This window comes from Phascolarctos cinereus, unplaced genomic scaffold (assembly GCF_003287225.1).
Source record: "Phascolarctos cinereus isolate Bilbo 61053 unplaced genomic scaffold, phaCin_HiC Scaffold_1;HRSCAF=81, whole genome shotgun sequence".
Taxonomy (NCBI): domain Eukaryota; kingdom Metazoa; phylum Chordata; class Mammalia; order Diprotodontia; family Phascolarctidae; genus Phascolarctos; species Phascolarctos cinereus.
This window is the reverse complement of record NW_027555514.1, coordinates 56,174,834-56,188,031: the sequence shown is the minus strand read 5'-3', so window position 1 is coordinate 56,188,031 and position 13,198 is coordinate 56,174,834. Positions and strand designations below refer to the sequence as shown.

Sequence of the window (13,198 nt, the reverse complement as noted above, 5' to 3'; positions counted from 1 at the left end):
TATGATCAATTATGAAATGGCCTATTTATTCATTTAGGCTATAATATTGCCCCGATTATACAACTTAGAGCTGTGCTGTTGCTCTTTATACACTGAACACTTGAAAATGCTGCTGTTTCTATGGCTGTCTCTGATCGTAAAACATGTTTTAAAGTGATCTGTTTCAATTTAGTGCTGGTATGCTTTCATGACTTCCTATATAAATGTGTATTAATTAATGTGGCATTTATACATACAATGTCAGAAAGAGCTGCCAAACTTTATATCAAACCTTCACTCTCAAATAATCTTTCATCCTGATTCAGTGTTTTGGCCAACTCTAAGATCATATATATATATGATATATATATATATATATATATATATATATATATATATATATATATATATATCATATATATATATATATATCATATATATATATATATATATCATATATATATATCATATATATATATATATCATATATATATATATCATATATATATATATATATATATATATATATATATATATATATATATATATATATACCCTTTCCCCAAGTCATATACATAGAAAATTAATCATAATTCTATAGGCCAAGAACAAGGACATGAAATCTTAAAAAGCCATACTAAGAATTTAACAAATTCTTCTATGACATGCATTGAGGTGAGGATATTTACCCACTGGTGGGTAAATTGTCACAACTCTTAGGATTCCAGATATCACTCATACATATTTTTCATTGGGTTAAAATTCTGTGCACAAAGGATGGATAATATAGAAAAGGAGATAATCTTTAGACCCCAAAAAATCTGCAAACATTAGTCTGTGATTTCTAGTGCTCTTCCAGATCAACATTTGCCTAAAAATTAATAAATGAAAAGAACTGGGCATGTTAGGTTCAGATAAATAGTATGTTTTCAATGTTACAGAAAGTATAAAATATTATGACAAATGTTTCTGGCAAGGCCATCCTCAAATGCATTAGGATAAGTAGTCAGGAGAACTTTGTTGCTGAAACACAGACACATTACTTTCATCCAGCGGAGGATTAGTGCATTTTTAAAATGTTAAGAAAAATCTCAGGTTCCAGTTCGGCTGCACTTGATTCAAGTGTTGCTCACAGAGGTTTGTGTTGTTATAAATTAAACATGCCGCTGCCTGAGCAGCCAAAAGTACCAGGAAGTATGTCCGTGTCCACAGAATAAATAGAAGCAGTCCTTCTTGAACACAAAGTTAGCTCACACCAATTCGGGAGGTCATCCATTCTAAACCTTGGCATAACCTGAAAACAACCAGAGATGACAATGCAACTACTTTGAAAAATAAAGCTTTTTACTTAAAAATTGAGCTCTGATTTTTTTTTTACAGTTTTTAATCCAACATTGATACTATTGCCATATTAGAACACTTTGACATTCATGTATGATAAATGTGAAAAAAAGAATATCAAAGCGAAAGATTCACTTCAACAAAATCATGTGATTTTATTAATTCAACTTGGTGAGAAATTTCCTTCAGTTTCATCTTCAAAAATAGAAGATAGAATGGCCTGCTGAATGGCTTTCTCAAGAAGTTCAAATCTATTAGTCACAGCATATAGAAAAGTCAGCAGTGCTAGCATTGAGATTGGTCTAATACTTTTTGTTCGTTCAACCACAGGCAAATCAGTTAACTTCTGAGTCTCCGTTTAAACTATTAATACTATTCTTGTCTTGTTATCTACAGTAATAATAATAGTAATAGCTAGCATTTATATAGTGCTTTAAGGTCTGTAAAGAACTTTACACATTATTTCATTTGATCCTTGTGACAACTCTACGAGACAGGTACTATTATTATCCCCATTTTACAAATGAGGAAACTGAGGCTAGAAGAGATTTAAGTAGTATGTCCAGAGTCAGACAGCTATTATCCGAGGCAAGATTTGAACTTAGGTCTCCCTGACTCCATGTCTAGTGTTTTTTACTCACAGTGATGACAGCCACCTCTAATATTTAAGGTAATATGAGGGACTTGTGGACAACTCTAAAACTATAAGGTGCAGAACTGGTATAGATCCTTACTGGTGGAGTAAATCAGAGGCCACACCCCATCAAAAAAAGAAAGATGTATAAGCAACTATGTTGGACTGAGAAATGTAATAATGCTTATGGCATAGTCTAAAAGATGTAGTTTTAGCTAAGTTCAGAAGGGTTTCAGCTCATTTCCAGTTCACGTTTGGAAGAAATGAGGTTACTCTGTGGGACTGACATGGCTTCCTGTGAGCCCTCTGGGTTGGCTGCTCCATACCATACTGGTACCACCAAACTGACTAAGATAACCTATACTTCATCAAGGACAGGTCCCTATGGAAGGAGGATGATGTGAAATCAGTTTTTAATGATGTCAGGTATTTTGTCAGTTAGCAATATAACTACTAATGTAATTATGAAGTCTGCTGGTTTCATTATTATTATTCCTCTATTCCAAAGCCAGTTTTAATGATGATTAAAAACCAGAGGATTTTAGAACAAGAAGAGACTTCAGAAACCATCTAATTCAATCCTTTTATCTTGCAGATGAGGAAACAAAAACCTCAGAGAGGTATCATGTTAGACTGACAGCAGCAGAGCTACAACTGGGAGCTAGGTTTTGTCTGCTCTCCTCCTGCTCCAGCAGGAAGATGCTCCAGCATTCTTTTCACAAAACCAGCCTGTCTCTAGGAAAGTTCATCCAAAATAAACAGACATACACAGTAACTCATACTGCTCTTCCTCCCTAAAGAAGTGACTCAAGAGTACAGTATAAAGTGGATCTGAAATAATGATAAGGAATGCTCAATCTTAGGCTATATCCAGCCTGAAGAACCACACTGATATGACACTCTCTCCATCATTTTCTTCCAGAATAAAAATGACACAAATTAAATAACAGAAGCAAAAAGTAACATATAACTCACATGTTAAGAGGTCAGCAAGTCAGTTAACCTTTCTAAGCCTTAGTTTCCTGATGTGTAAAATGGAGTTAATACCTATAGCACCTACTTCATAGAGCTCCTAAGAGGCTCAAATGGAGTAATCTATGTAACATGCTTTATAAACTTAAAAGATATCCGTTATAAATAAAAATTTGACCTAGAATGGTATTATTATTAATTTAAGAATGATTTGGACAGCAGACAAGACTTTATAATATGAAATGTTAACTATACAGATGAGAACTGTTTCAAACTTGCTTCACTGATATACCTAAAAATATATTTTTTTAAAGATGAGAATATTTATGGCAAGAACTACAAAAAACACCCTCATTAAATTGGTAACTGAAAATATTTGAGAAAGAATATAAAAATAACCTGCATACAAAGAGAAATAAAAGGAGTAAGATCAATAGAATGTCCTGAAAGTTTAAGAAGAAATGAGAAATTAAAATAGTAATATCATCTAGTTAGGTCTCTTTACAAAGCAGTAGTGCTTACCCTTCTCCTGTTAAGGCACAGCAAGACTGAATATGCCATGGATGATCCTTGATAGAACTAAGGGTGAGGTATTTAGAGATTTCAGCTGCCGTCATACACCCCTTCATATCCTGCTTATTTGCAAAGATGAGAACAGCAGCCTTCCGTAAATCCTACAATAAAAATATTTCTGATAGTTGAAATGTAACAATTAAGAAAATCTAAGAACTAAAATGGGATATAAGCATTTATTAATAAGCTCCTATGTGTGCAGAGTACTGTACTGGGGAAAGACAAAGTAATACAGAGTATCTTTTCAGTTACAAAAATTTATTCTATTTTGAAATTATCAGGTAGTTAACATTTAATTTTTTTAAACTTATTATAGCCAAAATAAGTTTTACCAAATGGCCAACGCTCATTTTAAAGATGTTCTGAGTTAATAATGGGTAGACTATGCATTAAATTCATTTCTCATATGCTGAATCTTTCAATGCGTCAAATTTCAATGACAACACTAAAACATAAGAGTAATTACTTCCACTGGAATTAATATTCTACTCTTAATGTGGTCAAACATTTCGCCAATTCTTTTGAAGTTTAAAAAAAATCAGTTCAAAAGCTATTTCTTTCTATAGCATACAATTCTGGTTTTAATCATAATCTTAGAATACTGCCTTACTGAGAAAGAAATACATAATCTATTTCACTGCGTGCAAATGCTGATAAAGAAGACAAACTAACTTGGGGAGATACAATAAAATTCTCAACCATAAAGTAGCAGATTATTTGGGGCATTAAATATGCTTGTAACATTTTCCCAACAAAAGAAACACTTTGAGATTTATCAGTTTCATCAGTGGAAGCAACTCCTCTTACCAAAATAGATTACAACTCCTCTACTACCTCAAGTAGACTGTACTGTCATAGCCAAAAACAGTCATTCTCCAGTGGTTAACCTTCCAGAATGAGACTCTCCAAACTTAGCCTACTTTGGTCCTCAGACAAAGACACAGAGCTCACTACTGGGTCCTTACTTGAAGGAGGACCTGTTGGCTACTTTCAATATAATGCTATTATTAATAGCCTTTGGAAATTCAGGGTGCTATCCAGGCCAGCATGTAACACTGGAGAAGGACGACACTAAAAGAGGAGAATATGAAAAAATTAAAATAATAAAAACCATTTACTGGACATCTATAAATTAACCTTTTTTTACAACTTCTAACCGATTATTTATGCTTCTCAATCATAGTGATGAATCTGTTACTTTTAGGGGCACAATTACCAAGCAATATCACATCGTGCTAACCAAAACATAACTATCCAGCAAAACATAACTATCCAGCAAAATCAATGGAGAAAAGACAATGTTCTATGTGACTAGTAACTGAGGTCATTTTTTTTAAAAAGTTACTTTTTACCTCATGAGCCAGCATTCTATACAGCTCTTCTCTAGTAATAGCCAGTCGTTCTCTGTCAATGCTATCAACAACCAGAATGATGAACTAGAAAGAAATTATAAGTTTATCGCTTACATAACATACAACAACTGTGTGAAAATAACCAACACACACACACACACACACACACACACACACACACACACTCATCCAACCACTAGCATTTTTCCTTGTATTTAAATAAAAAGCTGGCAAGATTTACTACTGGTTTAACACATTAAATGAGATCTTCAATCAACTTTATAAAATCACACTAGAACTTTAGGAATGAAAGTGCATGTTAGAGTGAACTTATGCATTTGTAGACAGACATATCTGATAACTACATTATTATTTCTAAAACTCAAGGTTAGAACTGCAATATACAAAAAAAATTTCTCCAAATCCATTATCAAGTTATAGAAATATTATTTTCATATGGTATATCACCATTATTATAGTTACTAATTAACCTTATCACAAAAGATTACTTAGCATTTATAAAATGTATTTAAATATTTAAATATCTTTTTTTTTTAAATGACCTGAGAAAATTTATTTGTATGACTTTCAGGTTCCTCAATTCCTTAAGCATTAGGATTTTCTTGTTTGATCCTATGTCATAATATCTTTCTATATGAGACAGTAACAGGTAAATCCTAACAATTTTCTTCTTTCTATAACTATCAGATAATTATAAAACATAGCATCACCAAATTTCATTTTTGAGATAGTGTTTTACACGACATTCGCATTTTAAAAATGTTATCAACTACCCATGAGATCTCTGTCAATATTAGGGTAGTTAGAAGGAAAAAATCATATGTATGTATATAGATAGATAGGTAGAGGGCACAGGGTGAGTTGAAGATTAAGGGGTCATATCTGGAGAATAAAATTAAGGGGGAAGACAGGATTGTACTAGGAGAAGGAGAAAGGGAGAGGTAGAAAGGGCTAAATTATCTCACCAAAAACAGAAAAGAAAAGGCTCTTACAGTGGAGGGGAAATGGGGGAAGGTGAGAGGCAATGAGTGAATCTTATTCTCATAGGATTTGGTTTAAGGAGGGAATAACATACACATTCAATTGGGTATGGAAATCTGTCTTATAGGAAAATTAGGGGGGAAGGGGACAAGAGAGCAGACTGGCAAAAGGGGTAACCAGAAGTAAATACTTCTGAGGAGAGACAAGGTCAAGAGAAAGAATAAATGTGGGGAGCAGGATCTGATTAAGGGAAACAGAGTTAGTTTTTCACAACATGTCTACTATGGAAGTGTTTTGCATAACTGCACATGTATAACCTATATTGAGTTGCTTGCCTTTTCAATGAGGGTGGGTGGGGAGGGAGGAAGGGAGAAAATTTGGGACCCAAAGTTTTAAAAACACATGTTTAGAAAAAAATGTTCTCACATGCAACTGGGAAATAAGAAATACAGGAAATGGGATACAGAAATCTATCCTGCCCTACAGGAAAACAGAAAAGGAAGGAGATAAGAGAAGGGGGTGGGGGGAAGATACAAGGGAAGGCAGACTAGAGGGAAGGGTATTCAGAATGCATGCCATCTTGGGGTAGGGGGGAGGGGTGAGATGGGGTGAAAATTTGGAACTCAAAATCTTGTGGAAGCAAATGTTGAAAACTAAAAATAAAAAAAAATTTAAAAAACAAAAAAAAAAGAAAAGAAAAAATGTTATCAACTAACTGAAAAAATGATAAAAGTTTTAAGAAGCCTCATGTGTTAATATACCTAAGGAAAGTAGAATTAGTTTTCCAATAAAGAGTAACAATTCTTTAATATACCTGATATATCACAGGGCTCCTGTACAGAAAGGACTCTGTAGAGACTATAAGTACTACATAAATGTGGGATTGTAGCATAATCTTTTTTCTTCTCATCTAAACCTGCAACTTTATTTGTTTCCTCCACATTAGGCAACTCCCAGGCAGATCAACAAGTACACTACAATGACCTTACAGTGTCATCTGGAGTACAGGTTAAATATCTTTGCCCAGGGTCACAAAACCCAGATCTTCTTGACACTGAAGGCAACTCTCTATCTCTTAGACTATACTCTCTCCATACTAACTCTATCCTCCACGAACATCAAAGAAAAAGAGAAAGACTTGAGAAGCACCTAAGGACAAAGAGATGAAGGTAAAGTACAAAAACCCTGCTAAAGACAACAGACGACAAGAAGAGGTAAGAGTTTAGTAAAACAAAGTAAAGGAAATTGGTTATGGCTGTTAAAGTGCTTAATAGCATTAATGAAATGAGGAGAGTAAGAAATCCATAAGCAATTTGACTACCTCAACAACTCTATGAAGCAGAGACTCTAGCTATTACTATCCCAATTTACAGGTGAGGAATTGAGGCTCAAAGAAGTTAAGTCATTTGCTGATTGTCACACAGCTAAAATGACTGTCAAAGATAAAATCTAAACTCAGGTTTCTTCACCTAGGGCTCTTTCCAGTACCCTTACTACTTTTCTATGTGAGCCAGAATAGGCAGGGAAGATTTAATGGCAAGGTACGTCTTGAATTAAGACATTAAAGGACGGGAAGTACATTCTTTGAAACTGGTGGTACGTGATGATGAATTAGGTTAAATAACTTAACCCTGAAAGCTAGGCAAAGGAATTTAAATCTAATATGATAAATAAGAGAGAGCCACTGTTAAGTTCTTTAAAAAAAAAAAGAGGAGTAGGAGGGGAAGCTGGGGGGGGAGGTGGATAGAGTACCAGTCCTGAAGTCAGGAGGACCTGAGTTCAAATCTGCCTCAGACCAAACACTTGACACTTACTAGCTGTGTGACCCTGGGCAAGTCACTTAATCCCAACTGCCTAAAAAACAAAAACAAAAAAAGGAGTAGGGGACAGCTAGGTGGTGCAGTGAATAAAGCACTGGCCCTGGAGTCAGGAGTACCCGAGCTCAGATCTGGCCTCAGACACATATAACACTCACTAGCTGTATGACTCTGGGCAAGTCACTTAACCCCATTGCCTAGCAAAACAACAACAACAAAAAAAAAAACCATTAAAAAAAAGGAGAAAAGGACTAATAAGGAAAATAATGTTGTAGGAAGATGGCATTTACAACCAGAATGGTCTCAATTAAGATAGAAAGCAGGAAAGAAAACCGTATGACAATAGAAAATATACCAGTCAAGAAACCTTGATTTGCAGTTTTGCCACTTTCTAGTGATTTTGTGATTTCAGGCAAGTCAATTAGCCTTCTCTCGGCCTCACTTTCCTCATTTATGAAATGATGGAGCTGGAGTAAGTAATGTTTAAAGTCCAACTATAACATTCCACGAATTTATGAACTAAAAGGCAACTACAGTGTGATCTGATGAAAGCCTAGAATAATGTGTTTAACAATGACAATGGAAAAAATAAGAACTGAATCTGAGAAGGAAAGGAAAAATGATATTCAGTGTCTGAATTTATATGAGGGACAAATGAGGAGTCAGATAATTCATTAAGTCATATAAAAAAATCTCTCCAATAATAAAATTAGCAGTTGTTATTGTCATTATTCAAGATAAATATTATTTTAACAAAAGACAAATAGAGACACTGGATGACATGTCAATGTAAAAGGATGAATGGCTGACATACAAGTCTACAGAAAGTATCTGGGGACTACTGAAAGCACCAGGAGATAAGCCAACCTCAGGGTCATAAAGATTTTGTATATTAGTTAATGTGTTGGCAATAAAGGTCAACACAGTGTGTTAGAGTGAATTATCTTTAATAATTTTGACATCTGTAGACACCTATTACCCATTTAAAAAGCACTCTGTGACAGGAGGTGACATAGTAACAAACAATCTCTGTGTCTGAGAGCTGAACACACACTATATTCAAAAATCTTTCAGAGCTTCGGCAATTTCAAAAATTACCCTCTGAAATGCTTTGTTTGCTTCCTTAACACAACACTGATCAGCTGTAGTCAACTCTGACCTACTCATCAAAGGCACCTTTACGACTGCACTGTGTTCTCTTCCCAGCTGGAGATACTTTTGTGCTCTCGATAAAAGCGCCAGCTGCTGAGCTTTTTAGATAGCGTCCCATTCCAAAAACTTTTGTTCTTCTCCTACTCCCTTTACAACATCGGCCAGCGTGGCAAAACTCCACCTGACAGCAGAAATAGAGATTAAGCCGCCCTGAAGTTAAGGCCTTTGCTTAGTTCTCTCTCAGTCTGAATATAAATCCATTTTGTAGTAAATACACATATTGTCAGGAAAAAGTCTTAGCATAAAAAAGGAACTGTAACTAACATAAATATTCTTGACTTCACTCTGAAAGAAGATCTCTAGTTACAATTCCTTCTTTCTACAGGAAAATACTATGGGTGACAACAGGGCACTTAGTCTTAAAGAGCCAACCCATTACCCCACCTAATAAAATTCTAAGCCTAATTACAAATGAACAACTTGGAAAACGGAAATATTTATTTCCCACACTACAATTAGGCACTGAAGTGGACTTTCACTGCTATTTTATTTTTATTAATAATGTCCTTTCTGTCTCTAAGTCTTCGAGCTGATCCCAAATGTATTTATTTAAAAGGGCCTTAAACATTAGCTACCTTCCAACCCTAACATTCCATGAGTCCATCAACTAGAAGGCAACAGCAGTTAAGTATAATGTGATGTGAAGAAAGCTTGGTAGAGTATTAAGAATGGAAAGAAAGGCTTTAATCTGAGAGGCAAAAAAAATAGGAGACAGCTAGGTGGCACAGTGGATAAAGCACTGGCCCTGAAGTCAGGAGGACCTGAGTTCGAATCCAGCCTCAGACCAAACACTTGACACTTACTAGTTGTGTGACCCTGGGCAAGTCACTTAACCCCAATTGCCTTTAAAGAAAAAGAAAAATATTTGGTGCTTGCTTGGATATGAGGATCCTCTAAACCTACATTACTGTCTAGTCTGTCAAATATTTGGGTTTGCTATTTTGTGTGGTGTGACTTTTTAATATACCTCTGTGTTAGAGTAGTAAGTATTCCATGATGACCGCAGTGACTCTTGACCACCAATATCCCACATAAGAAAATGGGTGTTCTTCACAACTATTTCTTCAACATTGCTTCCTATGGTTGGAGAGGTATGGACCACTTCATTCATTAAGCTGTGGGAAGAGAGAGATACAAGCTATTTAGTAAAGCTTTTTGGTCAGAGGTATACAACAGGTTTGTTATTTTGAAAATTACTTTAATGTGGGTCAAAGAGCTACTCCTCAAAGTTTATGGTAGAGTCCTTGATCAATCTTCTAAAATATTAATTACAATATTATGTTTCTTTAAGGTTATTTGATTTTCCCTATGTCACAACTACATGATCAATGATTAGTAAGCATCAGGTAGGGCAAGTAGAACTGCTGAGGTGTCTACATCTCTTCAAACTTATTTCAAAGTTTCAACAATAATAAAGACTTTTTAAAAGTTTAGATTATTACATTAAAATATCTGAAGACTAAGAAATCATTTACTTTAGAATAACTCTTCCCTATTAAGTGCTATCCATAAGCTGCTTTCAAGAAAAATGTAGCTCAAGAAGCAGGTTACAATGAAGGGCAGTCAGATGCAGGCCCTGACATGAAGGCAGGCATTCTAGACTTTAGCTTTTGCCCTGCCACTACTGTGAACTGTACCCCCTTGGATAAATCAATCACTTCAAAATGCTGGGCTTCACTGCGCACCATTATAAAATGAGGAGGCTGAATCAGATGATCCCTCAAGTTCCTTGTAGCATTTAAAATTCTACAACTCTGAAAAATTTTTTAGAGGACAAGTGAAGGGAGATTTAAATGGTCAAGCTGACAGTAAACTGATGATGATGGAGGAGCTACGAAGACAAAGTTGGCAGATCCACACTAATACATGACATCTATCTGTTAAATGCCTACAACATGAAACACCTTAATTAATTTCACAAGGATTACTATTTCATTGACAGTGAAAGGAAAATGGAGGTTATTTTGAGAAATGGATTTGACAGAGTATTCTAATTTCTTCAAGATTAAGTATAAAAATTCATCCACTGAAACATTTTCAACCTCTACTTTATAAGCAAGAGTAATCCTGATCTGAACCTCTCTTCAGTAAATATTCTTATGTGATAAGGGCCATAATCAGTTAGAGAGTTTTAAGTGCTTTGTTTAGCGATGCTTTCCACCTGTGGTGGGGGATAGTCTGGCTACTACACCTATGAACCTCACAAGACTGCTAGAAGGATCACAAAACACTACAGAAATGTGAGTTATTATTATCTACTTTTTACTTGCAGCCAGTACTTTGAGTCAGACATTCCCTGAGATACACAGCTGTATGCTTTATCAGTTTTACACTATTTTCACAAACTCCAAAAAGGAACAAGAATCCTCAAAGGCAAAAAAAAAGGCTCTGATTTATTTTGTGCTTTTGAGATATTTCAGATCTGGCAAAATAAAGTCTATACGCAATCATATCTTTTCAAATATTTTAGATCAGTAGTGTCAAATTTAAATAGAAATGGAGGGCTGCACATTGACTTAGATGAGCACAAATTAACATTATTATCGATGGTGTATTATATTTTTATTTATTGTTAAACATTTCTCAATTACATTTTAATCTAGTTTGATATTTGTTTTAAATTGTATAACAGGTATCTCAATTTTTACTGTTTACACAAAAAAAATACAATTAAAGCAGTTTGAATAGCCATACTTACAACTGATAGAGAATGGTGGTTTTCCCTGCATTATCCAATCCCACTATTATTACTTTGTGTTCTACAAAGAAAAAAGCAAACCACAAGCATTAAAACTTCTGTAGACTACAAAAACAATCAGTCAAAATTTTTTATATTAATTGACGAATGAGAATTAATCACTGGTGACTTATTTCTATACAATTAAAAGAGATGGAAAAGGAAGGAAAGGAGGATCTCAATTTACTATGCTTTTTGAGGTACTCTACGACTCAAAATAATAGTCTTTTACTGAGCAGTGAGAAGAAACCCCTAACCTCACTACTGATGTGTGGTACAGCAGCATAAAGTTGTTGCTTAGTCACTTCAGCAGCGTTTGACTTTTAAGGGCCCCGTACGGGGTTTAAGAGATAAAGATACTGGAGCGGTTCGCCATTTCCTTCTCCAGCTTCTTTCACAGATGAGAAAGCTGAGGTAAGCAGCGTTAAGTGGCTTGCCCGGGGTCACACACTAGTAAGTGCCTGGGGCGAGATTTGAACTTCTGACTCTAGGCTGGCACTCAAACGCACCACCTCACTGCCCTACAGTAGTATATAAAACTCCACATTTCTAAAACTTGAACATAAGGTTTCGTTTACTTTTATCCCTATTAATTTTTTTAACTTAGATTCATTTAGTTGTCTTAGCCTGTGAAATCTCTTTGAACTCAGATTCTGACAAGCATGCCCTCCTTTATTCAAATCAATAATAAACAAGACAAAGGGCAGATTCCTGCAGGCACCTTGTTAGAGACCTGACAGCATTCATTAATCACCACTCTTTGGGTTTGGTCACTCAACCAAATCTACCTAACAGAGCCATAATACTAGCCCATAGTTCTCCATTTTTGTGGACAAGGATATCGTGAGACTGTCAAATGACTTTTGGAAATGCTGATGTTATGTCTCAGTAACGTTTCCCTAATCTCTCAGTTGAGTTACTTGGTCAAAAAAGGAAATGAGACTTAAATCTGGTATTTTCAATTGAGAAACAATCTGGCATGACAGAAAGAGGCAGTCTCAAAACCAACAGACCTGGAGTTCAGTCTCCCACCTCTTCTTTTACCTACTGGCTACATGAGTCTGGTAAGTTCCTTAACCTCTTAGTGTTCTAGGCAACTCTCTAGGACTATAAATCACAGAGAGACTGCCGACCTACACTGATCAAGGGAGTTTCTGTATCTGGGAGTTCACTAAACCAATGAAAGCACTACTCCCTATCCCTAGATTTTTTTTTCCCAAGAAAGATTATAGAACAATTCCTCAAGAACAGATATCCAGTACCATTTCTTCTCTTTGAACTGAAAAACTCCCCACTATATCCCATTTAAAACTCTGCACTAAATGTGCATCAGTCATTCAACAAGCACGTATCAAAGCTCACTCACATTGCTTATACAGCTTACTTTAAGTATATCTGCTCTCTTCTGCAAAGATCCCTTACCTCTGAGATTTCCCCCTTAAACTGTACTGATGTTCTTTTCAGGTCAAAGTCCCATCTCTTACCTAATCCTTGCTATACTTAACACAGCCATTAGCCGAAACACTTCCTTCCCTACCTCCATGTTAAGTTAGGCTAATTTTTCCTTAAAAGGTATTTA

The 13,198-nt window shown here is 35.3% G+C and overlaps 1 protein-coding gene across 1 annotated transcript in view; it reads right to left on the bottom strand.

Moving 5' to 3' along the window:
- Window positions 1–502: 502 nt before the first annotated feature.
- The window catches only part of ARL5B (ARF like GTPase 5B), a 36,841-nt gene continuing 24,145 nt past the window's right edge, over window positions 503–13,198 (bottom strand). Inside the window, exons 2-6 of the mRNA XM_020966873.2 lie at window positions 11,581–11,641; window positions 9,850–9,997; window positions 4,852–4,935; window positions 3,449–3,600; window positions 503–1,273 (exon numbers count right to left, since the gene is read on the bottom strand). Coding sequence (XP_020822532.1) covers window positions 1,225–1,273; window positions 3,449–3,600; window positions 4,852–4,935; window positions 9,850–9,997; window positions 11,581–11,641 — 494 coding nt within the window. The 3' untranslated portion in view covers window positions 503–1,224. The remainder of the gene's footprint in view (window positions 1,274–3,448; window positions 3,601–4,851; window positions 4,936–9,849; window positions 9,998–11,580; window positions 11,642–13,198) is intronic.